The sequence below is a fragment of the Vipera berus genome, assembly GCF_964194415.1.
Source record: "Vipera berus genome assembly, chromosome: 1".
Lineage (NCBI taxonomy): Eukaryota > Metazoa > Chordata > Lepidosauria > Squamata > Viperidae > Vipera > Vipera berus.
Window position 1 is genome coordinate 106,979,190 of NC_138202.1, and position 16,005 is coordinate 106,995,194.

The 16,005-nt window shown below is 38.8% G+C and overlaps 1 protein-coding gene across 5 annotated transcripts in view; it reads right to left on the minus strand.

Moving 5' to 3' along the window:
- The window catches only part of TSPAN32 (tetraspanin 32), a 46,889-nt gene that overhangs the window by 541 nt on the left and 30,343 nt on the right, over window positions 1-16,005 (minus strand). For 2 of the 5 annotated variants that reach the window (XM_081313869.1, XM_081313866.1), the window contains 3 exons: window positions 15,164-15,256; window positions 12,649-12,732; window positions 9,640-10,249 (listed from right to left, as the gene is read on the minus strand). In XM_081313869.1, the coding sequence (XP_081169995.1) occupies window positions 10,139-10,249; window positions 12,649-12,732; window positions 15,164-15,256 (288 nt within the window). In that variant the 3' untranslated portion in view covers window positions 9,640-10,138. Of the gene's footprint in view, window positions 1-655; window positions 738-9,639; window positions 10,250-12,648; window positions 12,733-14,213; window positions 14,346-15,163; window positions 15,257-16,005 lie in introns of those variants that run through there. The other 3 variants (XM_081313868.1, XM_081313867.1, XM_081313870.1) reach the window with 3 other exon arrangements.

Below are 16,005 nucleotides of genomic sequence, written 5' to 3' on the forward strand. Positions count from 1 at the left end.
AAAGGCTGAACCAACACATTCACTGAAAAGTAGGAGCATTTATAGAGTTAATAGAATGTTGTCATTTGTTAATTATAGCTGGTAGTTCTCTTCAGAGTGGAAAAAAATATTCATGTCTGATTGAGAAACATTTCTAAAGTGTATTGTCTAGTCTTTGGGGACAATTTACTTCCTTTTTGTGAAGTAAAAGCCGGCATAGAAGTTACATTTATTTATGTGTCATACATAGTTCTGAATTTCTGAGAATTTAACCAATTTTCTATATCTTTTAGATGAATACACTCAGTATTTATTCTTTGAGTTTATCCTTTCAAAATCAAGCAGTTTAAAATCTTATTGTTTAAATAGAATAGTCTTACTTTTTCTCTCAAAATCTGAGGTATAAAAGGTCTTAATTTTGGCAGGGACATGTTTTATGACAAATAGGAGAAACATTGTTCTAGAATTTACTGTTTCTGTTTCCTTACTTTTTTTAAACCAACTTAGGAATGTTTCCCATGTGTATAATATGAGTTTTGTCAGACTTGAAGATTTCTAGTTATGAAGAATGAACCAGATACTTGTTTTTTTTATTTATTTATATTATTAAATTTATAGGTCATCTGAATCTAGTATGACATGTTTTATATAGGAGTGATGGAGAACAAGGGGGATGATTATATTAGAAGACTCCTTTAGGAAGATTAATTACTGTCACAATCAACATGGGGAACTTTCCAACAAGATGAGAAGAGTACCTGTGTATAACAGCAAAAAAGCAAGGGATGCAGGGTTGGAAAAGAGCACACAAAAGTTAAATATGTTTCATATGGCTTTCTGAATATTTGAATTTAATGTGCTTGCCATTCTTGTGGATTAACAAAATATGAGCTAAGAAAAGGAACCTTGAAAGACTTCATTTATCCTATATTTGTGCTGTACATTAGAAATGAATAAGATAAATTTCTTTGTTCTTATACCACTTGGTCATTTGATCTCTTGGCAGCATTCAGTAACATTGACCAATGTATCCTGCTGGACTACCTATAAGGTTTGGGAGTAAGAAGCATTGTTTTATGGTGCTTCTCTCCCTTCTTTTGTGGGTTGTTCCAATTAAAGGTAATAAGGAAAGAGCCATCAAGGATCTGCTTCAATATTGGATGCTGGGGCTTGGCTCTCTTTTGTCTATATGAAGCCATTGAGAAAGGCTACCTGTCAATCTGAGGGAAGTTATCAATATGCTGATAATACTGTTATAGATTGTCACCCTGAGACAGGACAGAAATGTTGTTGAAGCTTTTGCCTTTTGCTACTGCTTGGAGGCTGGGAGGGACTAAATTGGACAAAACCTCTAAATTGAATCTCAGAAAGATGGAGTTACTGAATGCACCACGTGCAGCTCTTTCTGGACTGAGAGGGCATGGTGACAGTGATTAATGCTCTCATCTTCATCTACTTTAGACTACAGCAATGTGATCTGTGTAGACTATTTTTGAAGATGACATAGACTTTGCCTGTTGGAACAAAATGTGAAAGCCAGGTTGCAAATACTACTAATTTTGCAATTGTGGCCTTTTGCCAATAGGCCTTAAGTCCAATTCAAAATATTTGGTTTAACTTAACCTATAAATTCCTTTATGGTTTGGCTGTGAGGCATCTTAGGGATCGTCTCCCACAAATTGTTTCTGCTTGTCCAGAAGCAGGAGAGGACACCAAGGAACCTGATTTTAATATTTATAATAATCCTACCAGTGATAATAACAGGCAACTCTTGTAAGAAAAAAATCGATCTAGCTCCTCTATGGATCAGATGAAGCAAACTGCCATTCATGAAAGTCTATGTGTTAACTGGAAAACGTGCTACCAGGCTTCTTCTGCTGTTTTCCTACCATAGACTAACATGGGTCTCCTCCAACCATTAGCTTTTGTGTAATTCTAAGAAACTCAGGTCTATTTTCAAGTACAGAAGGAGCAAATGCTAGATGGAGCTACTAGTCAAATCTTGCTTTTTCTTGCTCCCGATTTAAGCCTGTAGTGTAATCAAACAGTTTGACATGTGAAGAAGGATCAATTCTTTGGCCCTAGAACTGCACAATGAAGCGCTAGATTACAAATTAACTCAATTTATTATGATCAAAGTTTGGAGGGTTAGGAGGCCCAAGCATTTGGCCTGAGATTACTTAGGGCACAATCCTTAGGCCTCTCTGTTGCGTACCAATGCGGACAGAGATATTTTGGATTTCTCCTCTGGGTTCTCATCTTGGAAAGAAGAATTTGGAACCTGATCCTCTTTTCCCTGTTCCCCATGGCCTCCACTGCTGGCTGTTTCTATGTCTGAGGGTGGGGGGAGGGGGAGAGACAGATTCCAGATTTGTTCCTAGCTTTGCAAATAGTTTCCAGGCCTGAGTTTGGCTGTAGTTCTTGAAACGCTGCTTCAGTATAATAGAAGATTTCTGGCTGGATAACTCAGGCTTCATTTTAAAGCATTCCATTGACATAGGAGAAATTCAGACCAAATAAATGTTTTATATTTTTCCCAGATGAAGGCAGACACTGTTTATGTTAAATGGTTCTAGTGCTCCTCCCATCAGACCTGTTCTAAACAAACAAGTGAAGACACCCTCAGTTTGGTGATTGCATGAATATATCCATACAGTATTCTTGACCACAGTTCAGAAATGATTTAGCATTGCCATCTTCTGAGATTTGTTTATGTTTTTTTTTAACTTCTCAGTATAGTTTACAATCCTGGGAAGGCCCCCTTCACATACTAACCAGACTCAATACAGTACTGCTTAGCTCTGAAACCCAGACAAAGTTAGCCACAAGCCACCAGTTACTGAGACCAAATAACAAACAAACAGCCTGTTACTGCAATGAGCTAAATATACTTCAGAATCTGAATAGGACTCTGATTGACCATAACATATGGAATTGGTTGCTGCTGTTATTTATTTTTGTTTTTCGGTCAGGAAAGTATTTTAAAAGAATTCATTGTTTGGCTCCAAACTTTTATCTCGGTTGCACAAAGCATATTGTTCCTGCACTGGAAAATGAGGACACGATATCTAAAGTAAATGGATTGCATGAGAATAGAGTTGCTGGGAAGCCAGTTTGGCATTCAGATGGGATGAATTTTTATTTCGCTCTATCCTGCTCTGTATAAATGAAAACACTAGAATCAAACCTTGAGATGCCATTCACATAATTAACAATAAAATGTTCTTTTGAAAATATATAACCAATGTGGAAGGCCTTACTGAGATCAGAATATTAATTTGGTTGGCTTTAACTCTTTGCTCCACTCACCCCAATATTGGTTAGAGCTCTGATGTTTGCTGCTGATAAAGGAAGAGAAGCTTCCTTCCATAACAAGTGAGGGGTCCTTGGTGGTCTCTGAACCTGGTTTGTTTTCTTGCAGACGTTTCATTACCCAATGAAATAAACAAAGAATTGGGTAATGAAACATCTGCAAGAAAACAACCAAGCTCAGAGAGCACCAAGGACCCCCCCCCCATTTCAACCCTGAGCTACAAATATTCTTCTTTATTTTGATACCAACAAATGCCATTCTCTCCTCCTGTCTCTTTTCCTGTATCCTGATCTACACTGGATTCTACATACTTCTTATCTCTCTTTTAAAAATACAGTGAGCAATTGCATGAATGACATGAATATGCAACTGGAACAAAATAGCCAATAAAAAACTATGCCATCCATTTCTGGTTCAGAATAGGCTAATATAAGCGTGGGCAGTTGGACAGCCCAGTGTTCATGAGGGTGAGTTTGTGTCAAATTAAAAATACTGTATGTGGAACACTGTTTAAAAAGTAACTCTAGTTGTTTAGTGAACAAAAAAGATGATTTCTGTTTGAATGCAATTGTTAATTTTCATTCCAGAGATAGAGATTGTTGGTTTTTTTATACAGAGTAGCAGAAAGGACAAACACATAGCTTTCTTGCATAATTTAGTTTTGAATTAGTAATGTGATTCACATCACTTGTTTCATTCAGCTGCAGATCAAACTGCTCACTTGTTTACATTTGCTGTTTAATATCTTTTGATATATCATGAATATATGTATGAAGAGTGTCACTTGACATTAGTATCTATTCACTTTCCTTACAAGATCATCCCTGCAGTTCATGTCTCTGTATCCTGATTTCAGCAGGTCCTCATCAATAGCATATCATTTGTTTTGCTTTGCAGTCTGTCAAGCGACATGACAAAAAGGAAGATTAGGCTGCTGCCCAGGATGTCGTGTACAGATTTATTGGCTGGAGTGTCCAATCTCTATTGTTGAAAATGTTCTTCCCTTTCAAAGTTTCTCCATTCAATGCCAGCAAAAGTGCCTGTTTAATTTTAAGTTGCTCTTTAGATTATTCTGCTTTAGAAATTCTTTAATTAGAACTTCAACACAAACACATATGAGAAAAGTGAAACTTATCTCTATAAAAATCTTCTTTATACCAATTTATGGATTTGCCTATAGATGGGGTATGGGAAGAAGAGATATTTGCTTGTAAGTTTGTAAGGGGTGAAGAGTTATCAAATTTGTTTTTACTTGTTACGAAGTTTGGAAGTCACTTTTTTCATATTTCTTCTCTTTTTCTTTGACATTTTTCTTTCTTTGCACTTAATTTTTTCATTCTATTTCTTTTTTTCTGAGTTTTCTGAGGCTTTAACTATTAAATTCTTCAAAAACAAATTAATCAAAATATTTAATGAAAATTATGAAAAGTTCTACTATTTTTATTTATTTAGCATGACCAAAGCTGTTTCAGTACTAAATTCCAGCCTGAAACTTGACTGAAAGTGGTTTTGATAATCCATATCCTCCGGGATTCTCATCAGATGCAGACCAAACTCCTCAGCAACCTACACCAGAAAAGGAAGGTTGGAATGAAGAGTTGGTAGTTATCAAAGGCCATTGGGTCAGAGATGACCTCTTTAGGGAGCACCACTGCCTCTTTCAAGGCTGAAGGCATCAAGGAAGTTGATGCTGCAGCATGGACTCAATCACAGGTCACCGTCTTGGCTTCTTTTATGACTCAGAAGGGATCCAGATCCAGTAATAGGTGGTTGAGCTGACAGCATGGAGACCTATGTCCATTTCCTCAGGAGTCAGTGGTTCAAACGCATCCCGGATCATACCAGATTATGTCCCAGGCAACTCAGCCTACCCTGCCCAGTCAGTCCAAGGTGGAAGAAATCTGAATAACTTTATCTGCCAGACAGCCTGAATAATTCTCACAATGGCCCAGCATATGTGTGTGTGTGTGTGTGTGTGTGTGTGTGTGTCCTTATCCAATAGGGGCTGGTTTACCCTAAATAGGAGTGCTGGCCAGCTATCAGAGGATGCAATAAGGATAGAAAAACATTGGCATTTTGCTGCCTTATTACCACGGGTTAATTACTAATACGAGAGCCAGTTTGGTGCAGTTTCTATGCCTAACTTGAGCCTAAGGCATAAAGCTAGAAATTGGGAGACCCTGAGTTTTAGTCCTGTCCTAGGTAGAAAGCCAGTCACTTTATCTCAAGGAAGAAGGCAATGGCAAGTAAACCTTGACAAGTAAACTTCAGGGACGTGGATGTGGACAAGAAGTGGACGTGGTTGGATGGAAGAAAAAAACACCCTAATAGACTCTTACCAGTGTCCACTCAGACTCAGTGTGGCTGATACAGTCAAAGAGATCAAGAAATGGTTAGTGTCAGAAATAAATAAGACGGATTAATCAAGGAGTGTGAATGTAGTTAAAAATGAAAGAGATTAAATCCTTGTCTCAATTGCCATGGTGACCCAAGGACTACTGCTGCCCTCTGCTAATATATAAGTAGGAAAACTGCACACAAAAACTATAGGATATGTCATTTTTTAAAGTGTAGCTGTGAAGTATGACAGAGTTGTTGGTAGAATTTTGACTGAAATAGTATGCAAAGTGACAAAGAGCAACATAATGAGGAATGGAGTATCAAGCAGAAGGTTTTCAAAGCAAAGGATTTTTTGCTTTCCAGCAGATAAACTGAGCAATATATAAAAGTGTATTATTGGTTTAGAGAAGCCATTTAATCAAGTGAATAGAATTATATACGGTAGTATTTTTCCAAGAGAATGGAATTGAAGTGTGGTTGATGAATGCTTCCATTATGTAGTGCTTGAATAAGCACTACATAATAATTTTAATTATTAGAGATGATTCAGTATAAGTCAAGGATTGTGTGTTCTCTTTGATGATTTAATATATGTATGGATATATTTATGTGGAATGTTTACGGTAGCAACAGAGTGTTCATGGGGATGTGAATGTAGATGTACTATAGCGTGCAGTTGATACTGTGTTCTTAGCTGAGAACTCAAATAATTTTCAGTGAAAATTCAATAAATTATATAATGCAATGTGGAATATGAATCTGAAAATTAACATATCAAAGACCAATAGGTAAATTTGGCAGAGAAAAGTGAATGACAAATGAAGAAAACTAAAGCAAATAGATGAATATATGTATCTTAGTAGGATTTTTAGCTGATTATGGGAACATTTTAAAAAGCTATATGTAGATTAAATATGATAGGTTTTATGCAGGAGTTCTCCATTTTTGTAATAGCAAGATATCCCAAAATGATAAATGAACTTGCATGACTATAAATTGTAGATAAAATGAAACATCATTTGGATTCAGGAAACCATCACACTATTTCTTCTAAGACAGGGGTGTCAAACTCAATTTCATTGAGGGCCACATCAGCATTGCAGTTGCCCTTGGGGGGCCGGGTGGGGGTGGCCAGGGTGGGCATGGCCTACTGGGTGGGCGTGGCTGGAGTGGGTGTGGCCTACTGGGTGGGCATGGCCAGCTCTACATCGTTCATGTCAAGGGGGCCTGAGGGGGCCGGGGCAGGAGTGGGACAGATCTGAGGGTCTCTTGCAGAAGGAGATAGGACCGGGACAAGTGCCAAGGCATGGTCCACTGGAGGAGCTTCACTGTTCCTCTCAGGCCTTGGGGGGGGGGGTTGAACGGTGGCGCGGAGGTCAAATGCCCAGCTCAGCTGTCAAGCGCCCGCGGCACTAAGCCCAGCCCCACTTTCCCAAGGGGGGGTGCCCAGCTGCACTTACCTCCTCCTCAAGGCTGCTGCTGCCGTGCTTGCTCTGCTTAGCCAGGTTGCTCATGATGGGTACGAGGGCAAAGTCTAGAGGGAAGCCCACTCCCTCTCCATGTGAGGAGACCTGGCTTTGTATCCAAAACTTCCTTAGCAATAGGATGGGAGACCCCCCCCCAAGATAGGCCAGGAGGAGGGGGCAAGGTGATGGTGAAAGGGCAGCAGGGAAGGTCTAAGGCAGACCCTTAGACCCTCTCAGACCCTCCCTCTCCTTCCTTCCTTCCTTCCTTCCTGCCTGCCTTCCTTCCTTCCTGCCTTCCTGCCTTCCTTCCTTCCAAGAGTGGTGGGAAAATATTTGAGATGAGGGAGGGAGAAAAACAGGCAAGAAACGCAGCTGGGGAAGTGTCATCCTTTGTGAGGAATGAAGAAATGCACCATCACCTGGAAGTGGCCAGCACATGGCCCTTGCCTACTTCACATATCCGGCTTGGTGGGCTCTTGGGGAGGGGATGCCATGAACAGCATGAGAGTCGATGTTACCTGCACAATGCTGCCCAGCCCCCAGCCTGCCCGATTTTGGCAGGCAGCGGGGCGCTCTCCACACAGTGTCGAGAGGCTGAGCCAGGTGGCATGAATCTGAAGAGAAGCGCAACGCTGCCCAGGCCCTAGCCTGCCCGAAGTAGACAGGGCCATGTGCTGGCCACTTCCAGACGATGGTGCATTTCTTCATTCCTCAGAAAGGATGATACCTCCCCAGCGTGCGCCCAGGGGGCAGTGCCGATGCGGCAGGGGCTGGTCCCTTGCTGTTTCCAGACAGCCTTGTGGAGCTAAGACTGAATGTATTTCAGCATAGATGGCCACCACGAAATTGTACATTGGCCCCTGGCCGGCCTGGGCTGGGGCCAAGGCAGCAGGGGCCATTCCCTCACTGTTTCCAGGATGAATTCGTGGGCCACATGAAACCACTTTGCGGGCCGGATCTGGCCCCCGGGCCTTGTGTTTGACCTGTCTGCTCTAAGACATGAGTGTCAAATTCGCCATGTCACGTTACGTGTCATGATGTATTGCGACTTTTTTGCACTGCCGGAGTTGGGGTGGACGTGACCTCCGCATGATGCAACCAGCCCGTGAGCTGGCAGTTTGACACCCCTGTTCTAAGATGCAGAACTTTCATTATGCTTTCTTGATTTAGCTCAACATTACCATTTGATCAGTCATTAATTTTACTAACACCTTCCTCTGAAATCTATGGGGTATAGATATACTGCTAAATGCTACATCAGAAATCACTATTATCAATAATAGCTCTGGCAAATGGCTAGATCCAATATTTTAACTATCTCTCAAAACTCACGCTGGGCTTTGTTATGTAAGCCTCATATGTGTTTGCACTGGCAAGGCCAGAGTACATTTTGATAAGGGGTCCTTGGTGATCTCTGACCTTGGTTGTTTTCTTGCAGACGGTTCATTACCCAAACTAGGTAACATCATTAGTGCTAATGATTAGCTCTGATGATGTTACCTATTTTGGGTAATAAAACGTCTGCAAGAAAACAACCAAGCTCAGAGAGCACCAAGGTTCCCTCATTTCAATCCTGAGCTACAAATATTCCCCTTTATTGGTACATTTTGATAATGTTCTCACTTTGCCTAGGCAAGTCTGAATAGCTTTTAAAAATGCTATGAGCCCCCCACCCCATCCTTTAAAACTGAAGGATGGTATAATACTGGGTGTAGGTTTTACTCGAATGAGATGCTTGTAGGAATCTCCAAATTTTTGCGTACATTATTAGAAAACAGCTGGCTGGTCATGATTTGGAAGCCTTGAGGTTTGGTTTCCACTTTTCTTGCTCAGCTTGGATTTATTTTTTCAGTATGTATTCATATGTTGATTTTTTTTAAAAGCATCTGTATCATGAACTGATAGGGCTGAACACTACTTTGGATTGAATGAGGAAAAGGTATTTTTGCAACACATGGAGAACTTCATGGCCCCTGTTGGGTCCCTTAAAGCAACTATGTCTTCCCAGGATTGCATGGGTGCCATCTAGGGCTGCAGCATAATGCTGGAAGTGAAGCATTATGCTTAGTGAAGCAGTTGCTGATGGATGCTCTACGAGTGCCTATGCATCACTAAAGTACCTTCTTTTCTGTGAATCTAAAGTGCTGTGTGCACTACTCTATCAATTGATCAGTTACAAATGACAAGTCTTATCATTTTCATGACACGTATTAAAGAAAACCTGATATACAGTATATCCTCAGAGCTAACAGATTTTCACTTCCCATAGAAAATCAAGAATTTAGGCTACTGTACTGAAATTGCTCAATCAATACTTGTCTTAGAAGAAAATACTGTGATTGTTTTTTTGTTACCTTCACTAGACACAGAGCAAAGTTGAATGCATGGGAAGTCACATTCAATTCCATAAATTTCTTGTAATATTCCAGCTTAAATAACTCTTAACTTTAGATGATTGGAATAAAATCCAGTGAGGAGGAAACAAGCCAAAACTCAATTTCTGTCATAGTAGCAAGACGGATTAGAAAGATACTGTAGGTTATCTCCAGAGAACTTTAGTTTATTTAAATCAAGAAAGTATACAAAATTGTCAGTAGGGTTTAAATTCAGTAGATGCAGTAGAAGTGGCTATGCTGAAAATTGATGGACAAAAAAAATAAAAGCAGAACATTTTCTCTCATTCCTTTAGCACAATTTTAAAAGATGTTTGCTAGTTAATGAGTTTAGAGTTGTTCTGTTTTGACTTGCTATTTTGGGGCCCCCAAATGATGGCTTTCAGTTGCCGAGCATGTTTGTGGTTGAACAATTCTTGCTGCTGGGTTTGTGTCATGCCTTTGTGTTTACAGTCAATACTGTGTGCTCCTGAGGTCCTGACTGAGCAAAGTAGCCTATCAACAAATAGTGCAGGCTTCTTACTTGCCTGTTTGCTCAACTATATTTGGAACAGGACATTTGTGGGGGGAAAAACAGGTGACAAGGAGAGTAAGCATCACACATTGTCCACTCACATCTATGGAAAGTCCTGGTCTTTCAGTACAGGTCAGAAGCCAGTTTCGGATAGCTTTGCCAGGACATATTTGCCCTTCCGATCCAAATTGCTCTTACAACGGATAGAGTACCAAAGGAACGAAGTTAATATCATCACATAAATCTAAACAGAATAAATAAAAGAAACGGAAAGAAAATTTGAACATATATAGGTTAAATAGTACATTTCTGCACTGTTCTTCCAAGCTATGAGAACAGCAGCAACAAAACACAATTAAAACAAAACCAACCATTTGAACTAGGGAGTACTATTTTAGACCATGGTGCATATTTTCTCATGGATGCATGTCAAAGCCACAAGTGGGTGTCACCAAGCCACATCCACACATATCATCTATCCATGCATCCTTCTCCATGCGTGCACAGTGCATTTTATCTCCTCTCCTTCCTCAGTATATAAAAATGCTCAATCCATTCTGTAAGCCAAAGAGAATGGATTGGGCTTGAAATGACTGAGAAAACAAAAGTCTTTCGGAAAAATAAAACTAAAAGATAATTTTCACTTTTTCCAGGACAAGTCTCCATAGTTCTGGAATGCATGACCAAAACAATCATCTAAGCAACTGGTAAACCTACTACGTCTACTACGTCAGTTGCCCAAGAGAATAAAACCTGTTGACTAGATCTCAGTTGGAGAGGCCATTTCGATGGGAAGAGGTAGTCCTTATAAATAGAAAAAATGCTGATCAATAGGTTGATATTGCATACCATTTGCAGAAAGGTCTTGCAAAGCCTAGTTACACCCTCAGTAATTCCATGAAAGATGGAAAGATTAATGCAAGGAAGCAGGCAAATGTTCTTTCCAAAGGAGAGGATCAATACTTTATGTTCTTAAAACATAATTAGGAAATGCTGTAATCTTTCATCTTAATTCTTATACTGCTATTCCTTCTTTCTCCTCAAAGCAATTTCCCAGAAATCCATTTCTTTTATACCCTAATGCAGCTACCAGCAATTAAAGAATAATAAAATGCAATAAAAATCTGAAAGAGAAGGGAGCAACAAAACAGGGTAAAGTGAATGCAGATGATGCAATTATGTGTGAATATGCACTTTCTCTCATATTAATCCTAAATCAGCTGCAAAATAGAATATGTGACACAAAGACTTTGATCCAATCATCATGATTTGGGGGGAAAAATAAGGAACTAATTACAGTGGAGTTTATCTTAAAAAACTGGGGAACAGCTTTGCCTGATCTCAGGGCCAAAATCCAAGTAGATTAAAATAAAATATTGTTCATTAATTCATTTCTAATTATATAATTACATGGCCTGAACTTATCTTGACATTCATGCTTTGAAAGAAATATCTATATCAGACTTAGAAAGAAATTATATCCTAATATATTAGGGGAGAGATATGTTATATGTATACAGTATTGATATGTAACATTTGCAGTCCAATCTTATGCAAATCTAACTCAAATCCCGCTGAATTTACTGAAGTTTAATTTTGCATACAGGTGCATGTAGTAGCAATGCTTCTCAGCTGATTAATCCATTAGAAGAACGTCTTGATCATTTAATATGCCATATTTATTTACTGGGGAACCTAATGCTGTTTTTACTTCACTAACCTAAAGAAGAAACTATTAGCAAACACCATTAGAGAGCAGGTGTTTGCAGGTCCAGAAAAGAATGAAAGTTTTAAAATGTTGATTCATACCTGTGTATATGCAAAACAAGCAAATATGATTTTACAAAAGATTTTTTTTACCTCTATGCAAATTTATGCAGGTCTGATTATCAAAATCTGTATTTATAATGCAGTAGAATAATAAAAGGACCATTAGAAAACAGTTATATTGTACTGTGGAAAAAATATAAAACCATCTAATATCATGGCTGAATGATACTTTTATTAGAGCCAATTACCGTATACTATGGACTTAATTGGTTGAGTTCACATAGCACATTAAGCCATAAACCTTGGTTCACAAGCCAAACGTCTGGACTAAATTCAGTGCTAAGCCAAAATGATGTTGATCTAATTTTGAAGCTTCTGAAAGATCAAAGAGCACCATTATGGAAACACTTCTTTTGCTGCTGTAGATCTAGCACAGTGTCACTGATAGGGATCAGGGAAAGTTAATCTAGAAGTACCTGAAGGTAGGCTGTATTTACTGGTATAATTTATTCAGAATAACAAAGCTAGAATTTCTTCTTTTCAGAAAGAAAGACTGTAATTGCTGATAACCATGACAACCAAAATTATTTCTGCTTACTTTTTGGTTGGGTTAAGCGAATCCTGCCATAGCATGGGAATAATGCTAGATGGACGCTTAGATGGCCATAGAATAGGTCTGAGTTCCAAACAAATAATTTAGCTCTCCCAGTTCTTTTGGTTTAACCAAAAACTTATTTCTTACTCAGCAAAATGCAACTTTTGCAGAACTTTAGTTCCATCTCCTTGCTCAATTTGCACACATGCGCGCGCACAGAGAGAGAGAGAGAGAGAGAGAGAGAGAGAGAGAGAGAGAGAGAAAGAAACAAGAGTTACCATGAAGAAAATTGTGATGGTCATCAGTACAGAGATAATGTCCATATGTTTTTTCAGGAAGTATTTGATTTCTTGGAGACAATCCTGCGGTGTGAAAAAAAATAGGCTTAATATCCACTCACATGAGAATAAGTTCTATTAAACAAATTGAAATTGATAGGCTGCAGCTCTACGTTATATTTCCTATTTATATTCTTAGTCACATTTCTTGTTAATTAGGATTCAGGTTATTCCCCCCCCCCCCTGTTTTATTGCTACTTTGTGGAGTGGAAAGAGGTTTTGTCTGGATAGTGAGGTGGTTTGAAGGGAGGCTTTGCACTTCATTTCATGCACTATGATGCTCATTCCAATTCTGATCTATGCTTGAAAATAATTAAGATAGAATATAGATTTTATTGTAAGCTTTACATTTAAGCAGGATGTGTTGCTTGTCTGTTACAAATTGGAAATTATTTTCTTAAGTGGAGTGCCACTTAAAATTAAATTGAAAGATTTAGGAAAGGAAGTTAATAAAAGCAATTGCCAGGCCCAGAGACTTGGCTATAAAATAAAATAAAATAAAATAATAAATAGGGAGCAGCAGAGATAACAGACTCTGACCAAAAACAGTTTCATTTATTTTTTTAAAACAAACATGAAGCATCTGGATGGTGCTATCACTGAGGTCTGTAATGTTCATATTATTATATCTGTATTGTTGGCTACACTTGCATTTTAAATTCCACAATTTAGAATACAAATGATCTTCAGAATAAAAATGAAGTTTCACCTAATTTAGGTAAAAGATGCTGTGCAGTCATAAGTATTCCTGCATTACCTCAAATGCCTTCCTGCACTAGAAAGGCCTGTAAGGTAATGGAGAATTAATCATGATGTCATCTTATTATATTTTGGACTTTCTGTCTCTGTTCCATGCAAGGAAGCTCACAACAAAACTATACAACAGGTATAGTTGTATAGTTTACTATACAGGTTGTATAGTTTACTATGCTGAACACCTAAAAGAAGGAGGGAAAAACAGGGAGTGCAATGTAATTACTTTCGCAATGGCTAATCATTAACTATGATACACTACCTTATTCTGGCTTACAGGATAATACTATTAGTGTTATTATTAAATCAATTTGTTGCCCATATCATGGTTCGAGGTGACTCTGAGCAGCTCAGACACATCATAACCTGGAGCTAAGAGTATCCATCTCTTTTCCATGAACAAATCAGCATATTTCGTCTTTGGGCTACAATTATCCACAAATAGAAAGCAGATATAACAAGAAGGGTAGCACGTCCAGATCCAGCAACAGGAGAAACCAAAATTTTTTAAAAAGGCAGGCATCTAGTTTCAGGGAGTGAAACCTCTAGCACATTCTTCCCACAAATCTCCTCTCAGAAGAGAAGAACAAATAAATGTTCTTCCAAAAAGCTTTTTCAGTACAATCTCTTTGGCTCAACCACTGAGTTTTATGGAGGATCCAGATGCCCTCATAATTCATTCGTAATGGCCCTGGGTTTTCTCACTGCTGCATCTTTTTAATTAACTGCCGAAAGAGCAGATCACTTACTTTGGACTGCAGAGTCATTTTGTGTTTTGCAAAGCAAGTTCTTTATTCTCTCTCAGGGCTTCTCTAAGCTCACAGAACAGGAAGAGATTCTACAGAGTACAATGTCCTTATTCTTTGACTAAATGTGTGTAAGATCTGAAAGTAAGACTGCAAATTAGTGGCATTTGATTGAATTTTATTCATTTTTTTAAAATAAAATGTCAGTATGGACACTGGAACAGAGAAAACCCTACTTTTGTTTTAATGAAGACAAAACTGACATACTTTACATTTTGTTCATTTCAGCTGTTCCTTTCCGGTAGTATTAATAAAACTATGATGGTTTGTTTGCTTTCTTAAATTCCCAGAAACCTTCTCAAAAGGCAGTAAAACAAGTTCGGCCTCTAGTGATGATAATACATAATCAACTGGCCTACCATGGTTCCATGAAAGCAATAATTTTAAAATCCTGCACTCTGGGGCTGCAAGATGGTTTTTGCACACCCAAGCCTTATATGCTTCAAAAGTGGCAAGAATGCCATTTTTTCTATAGTGTTGTTCACAGGGCTACTTATATTTTTGGGGACCCTCAGAAGAAAGCTCAACGCCACGATGAGAGTGACAATCTTTACCACTGTATTCTAACCTCGTGAGAGCTGCTCAGAAGACCTGCTTGACAGGCAGAACATGGGATAAAGATTGGGGGATGGGGGTGTGTGATTCTGATGTTACGCCCATACTGTAGGGCAGGGATGTCAAACTGCTGGCCCACGGGCCGGATGCCTCATTTTTATTTTATTTTTTTTATTTTAATTCCATTTATACCCCGCCCTTCTCCAAAGACTCAGGGCGGAAAAAAAAGTTGTGATACGTTGCGACACATCACATGATGTTGCGAGTTTGATACCCCTACTGTAAGGATCCCTGGGTGCCTGAAGAGAAAGGAATGACCTCACAGTCCAGTGTTCTATTACCTCTTCTTGTGTTTCCAGAATTCCTGATGTACACATTTCATCTTCTATGCTGCTTCTTTCTCCAAAGGGCGACTTCTTCCCACAACAAAGAAACTAAAATAGAACATTATTCATGTTGTTTTTTATTTAGACATAGGACTAGATTGGAGTTATCACACGCTTTTGAGAAGGGATTTGCCCACTTTTGCTTTTGTTTCTTTTTAGTATTATTATTCTTTTACTCAAAACTCTTTAGTTGTTCTGATTTGCTCCTTCTTGCGGTTGGTATGGTCTTGGTCCCAAGTTGGTCACTCATGAGATTATTTATTTAATTTGAATGATTGCCCACTTGTCATGTGATTCTGGACATCAAATTAAAAACCTCAGATTCACACTATTAATAAAAACACATTGAACTCAGGGCAACTCATATATCCACACATGTAAACTTCTCAAATGGACTCCATTTCTGGCTCAATGCCAAAGGAGAAAACCTGATGAAAGGCCAGCAAATTAGGCCAACGGTACCTCAGATATATGTTGTTCCATAGAGTTGGTACTATAATAGAGAAGGCATGTCTTCCGGGTCCCATCAGATGACATTGTTTAATCGAAGAGACCCGCAGCCCCTCACTCACCTTGTCATATCTTGTGGAAGAAGGAAAGTTCTGCAAATAACCTGGCCCTGTGCCATGAAAGGCTTTGAAGGTGAAATCAGTACAATGGTTGATGTGGAAATGTAAATATCTAAATAGAAAAAACTTTTGTGAACTTTTGTGAATTTTATGCAGAATTGACTTGGGAGGCCGGTGTGTGGTGTAGTTGGTTCACATGGTGTACTAAGATGAAGGGTTTGTTGTTAC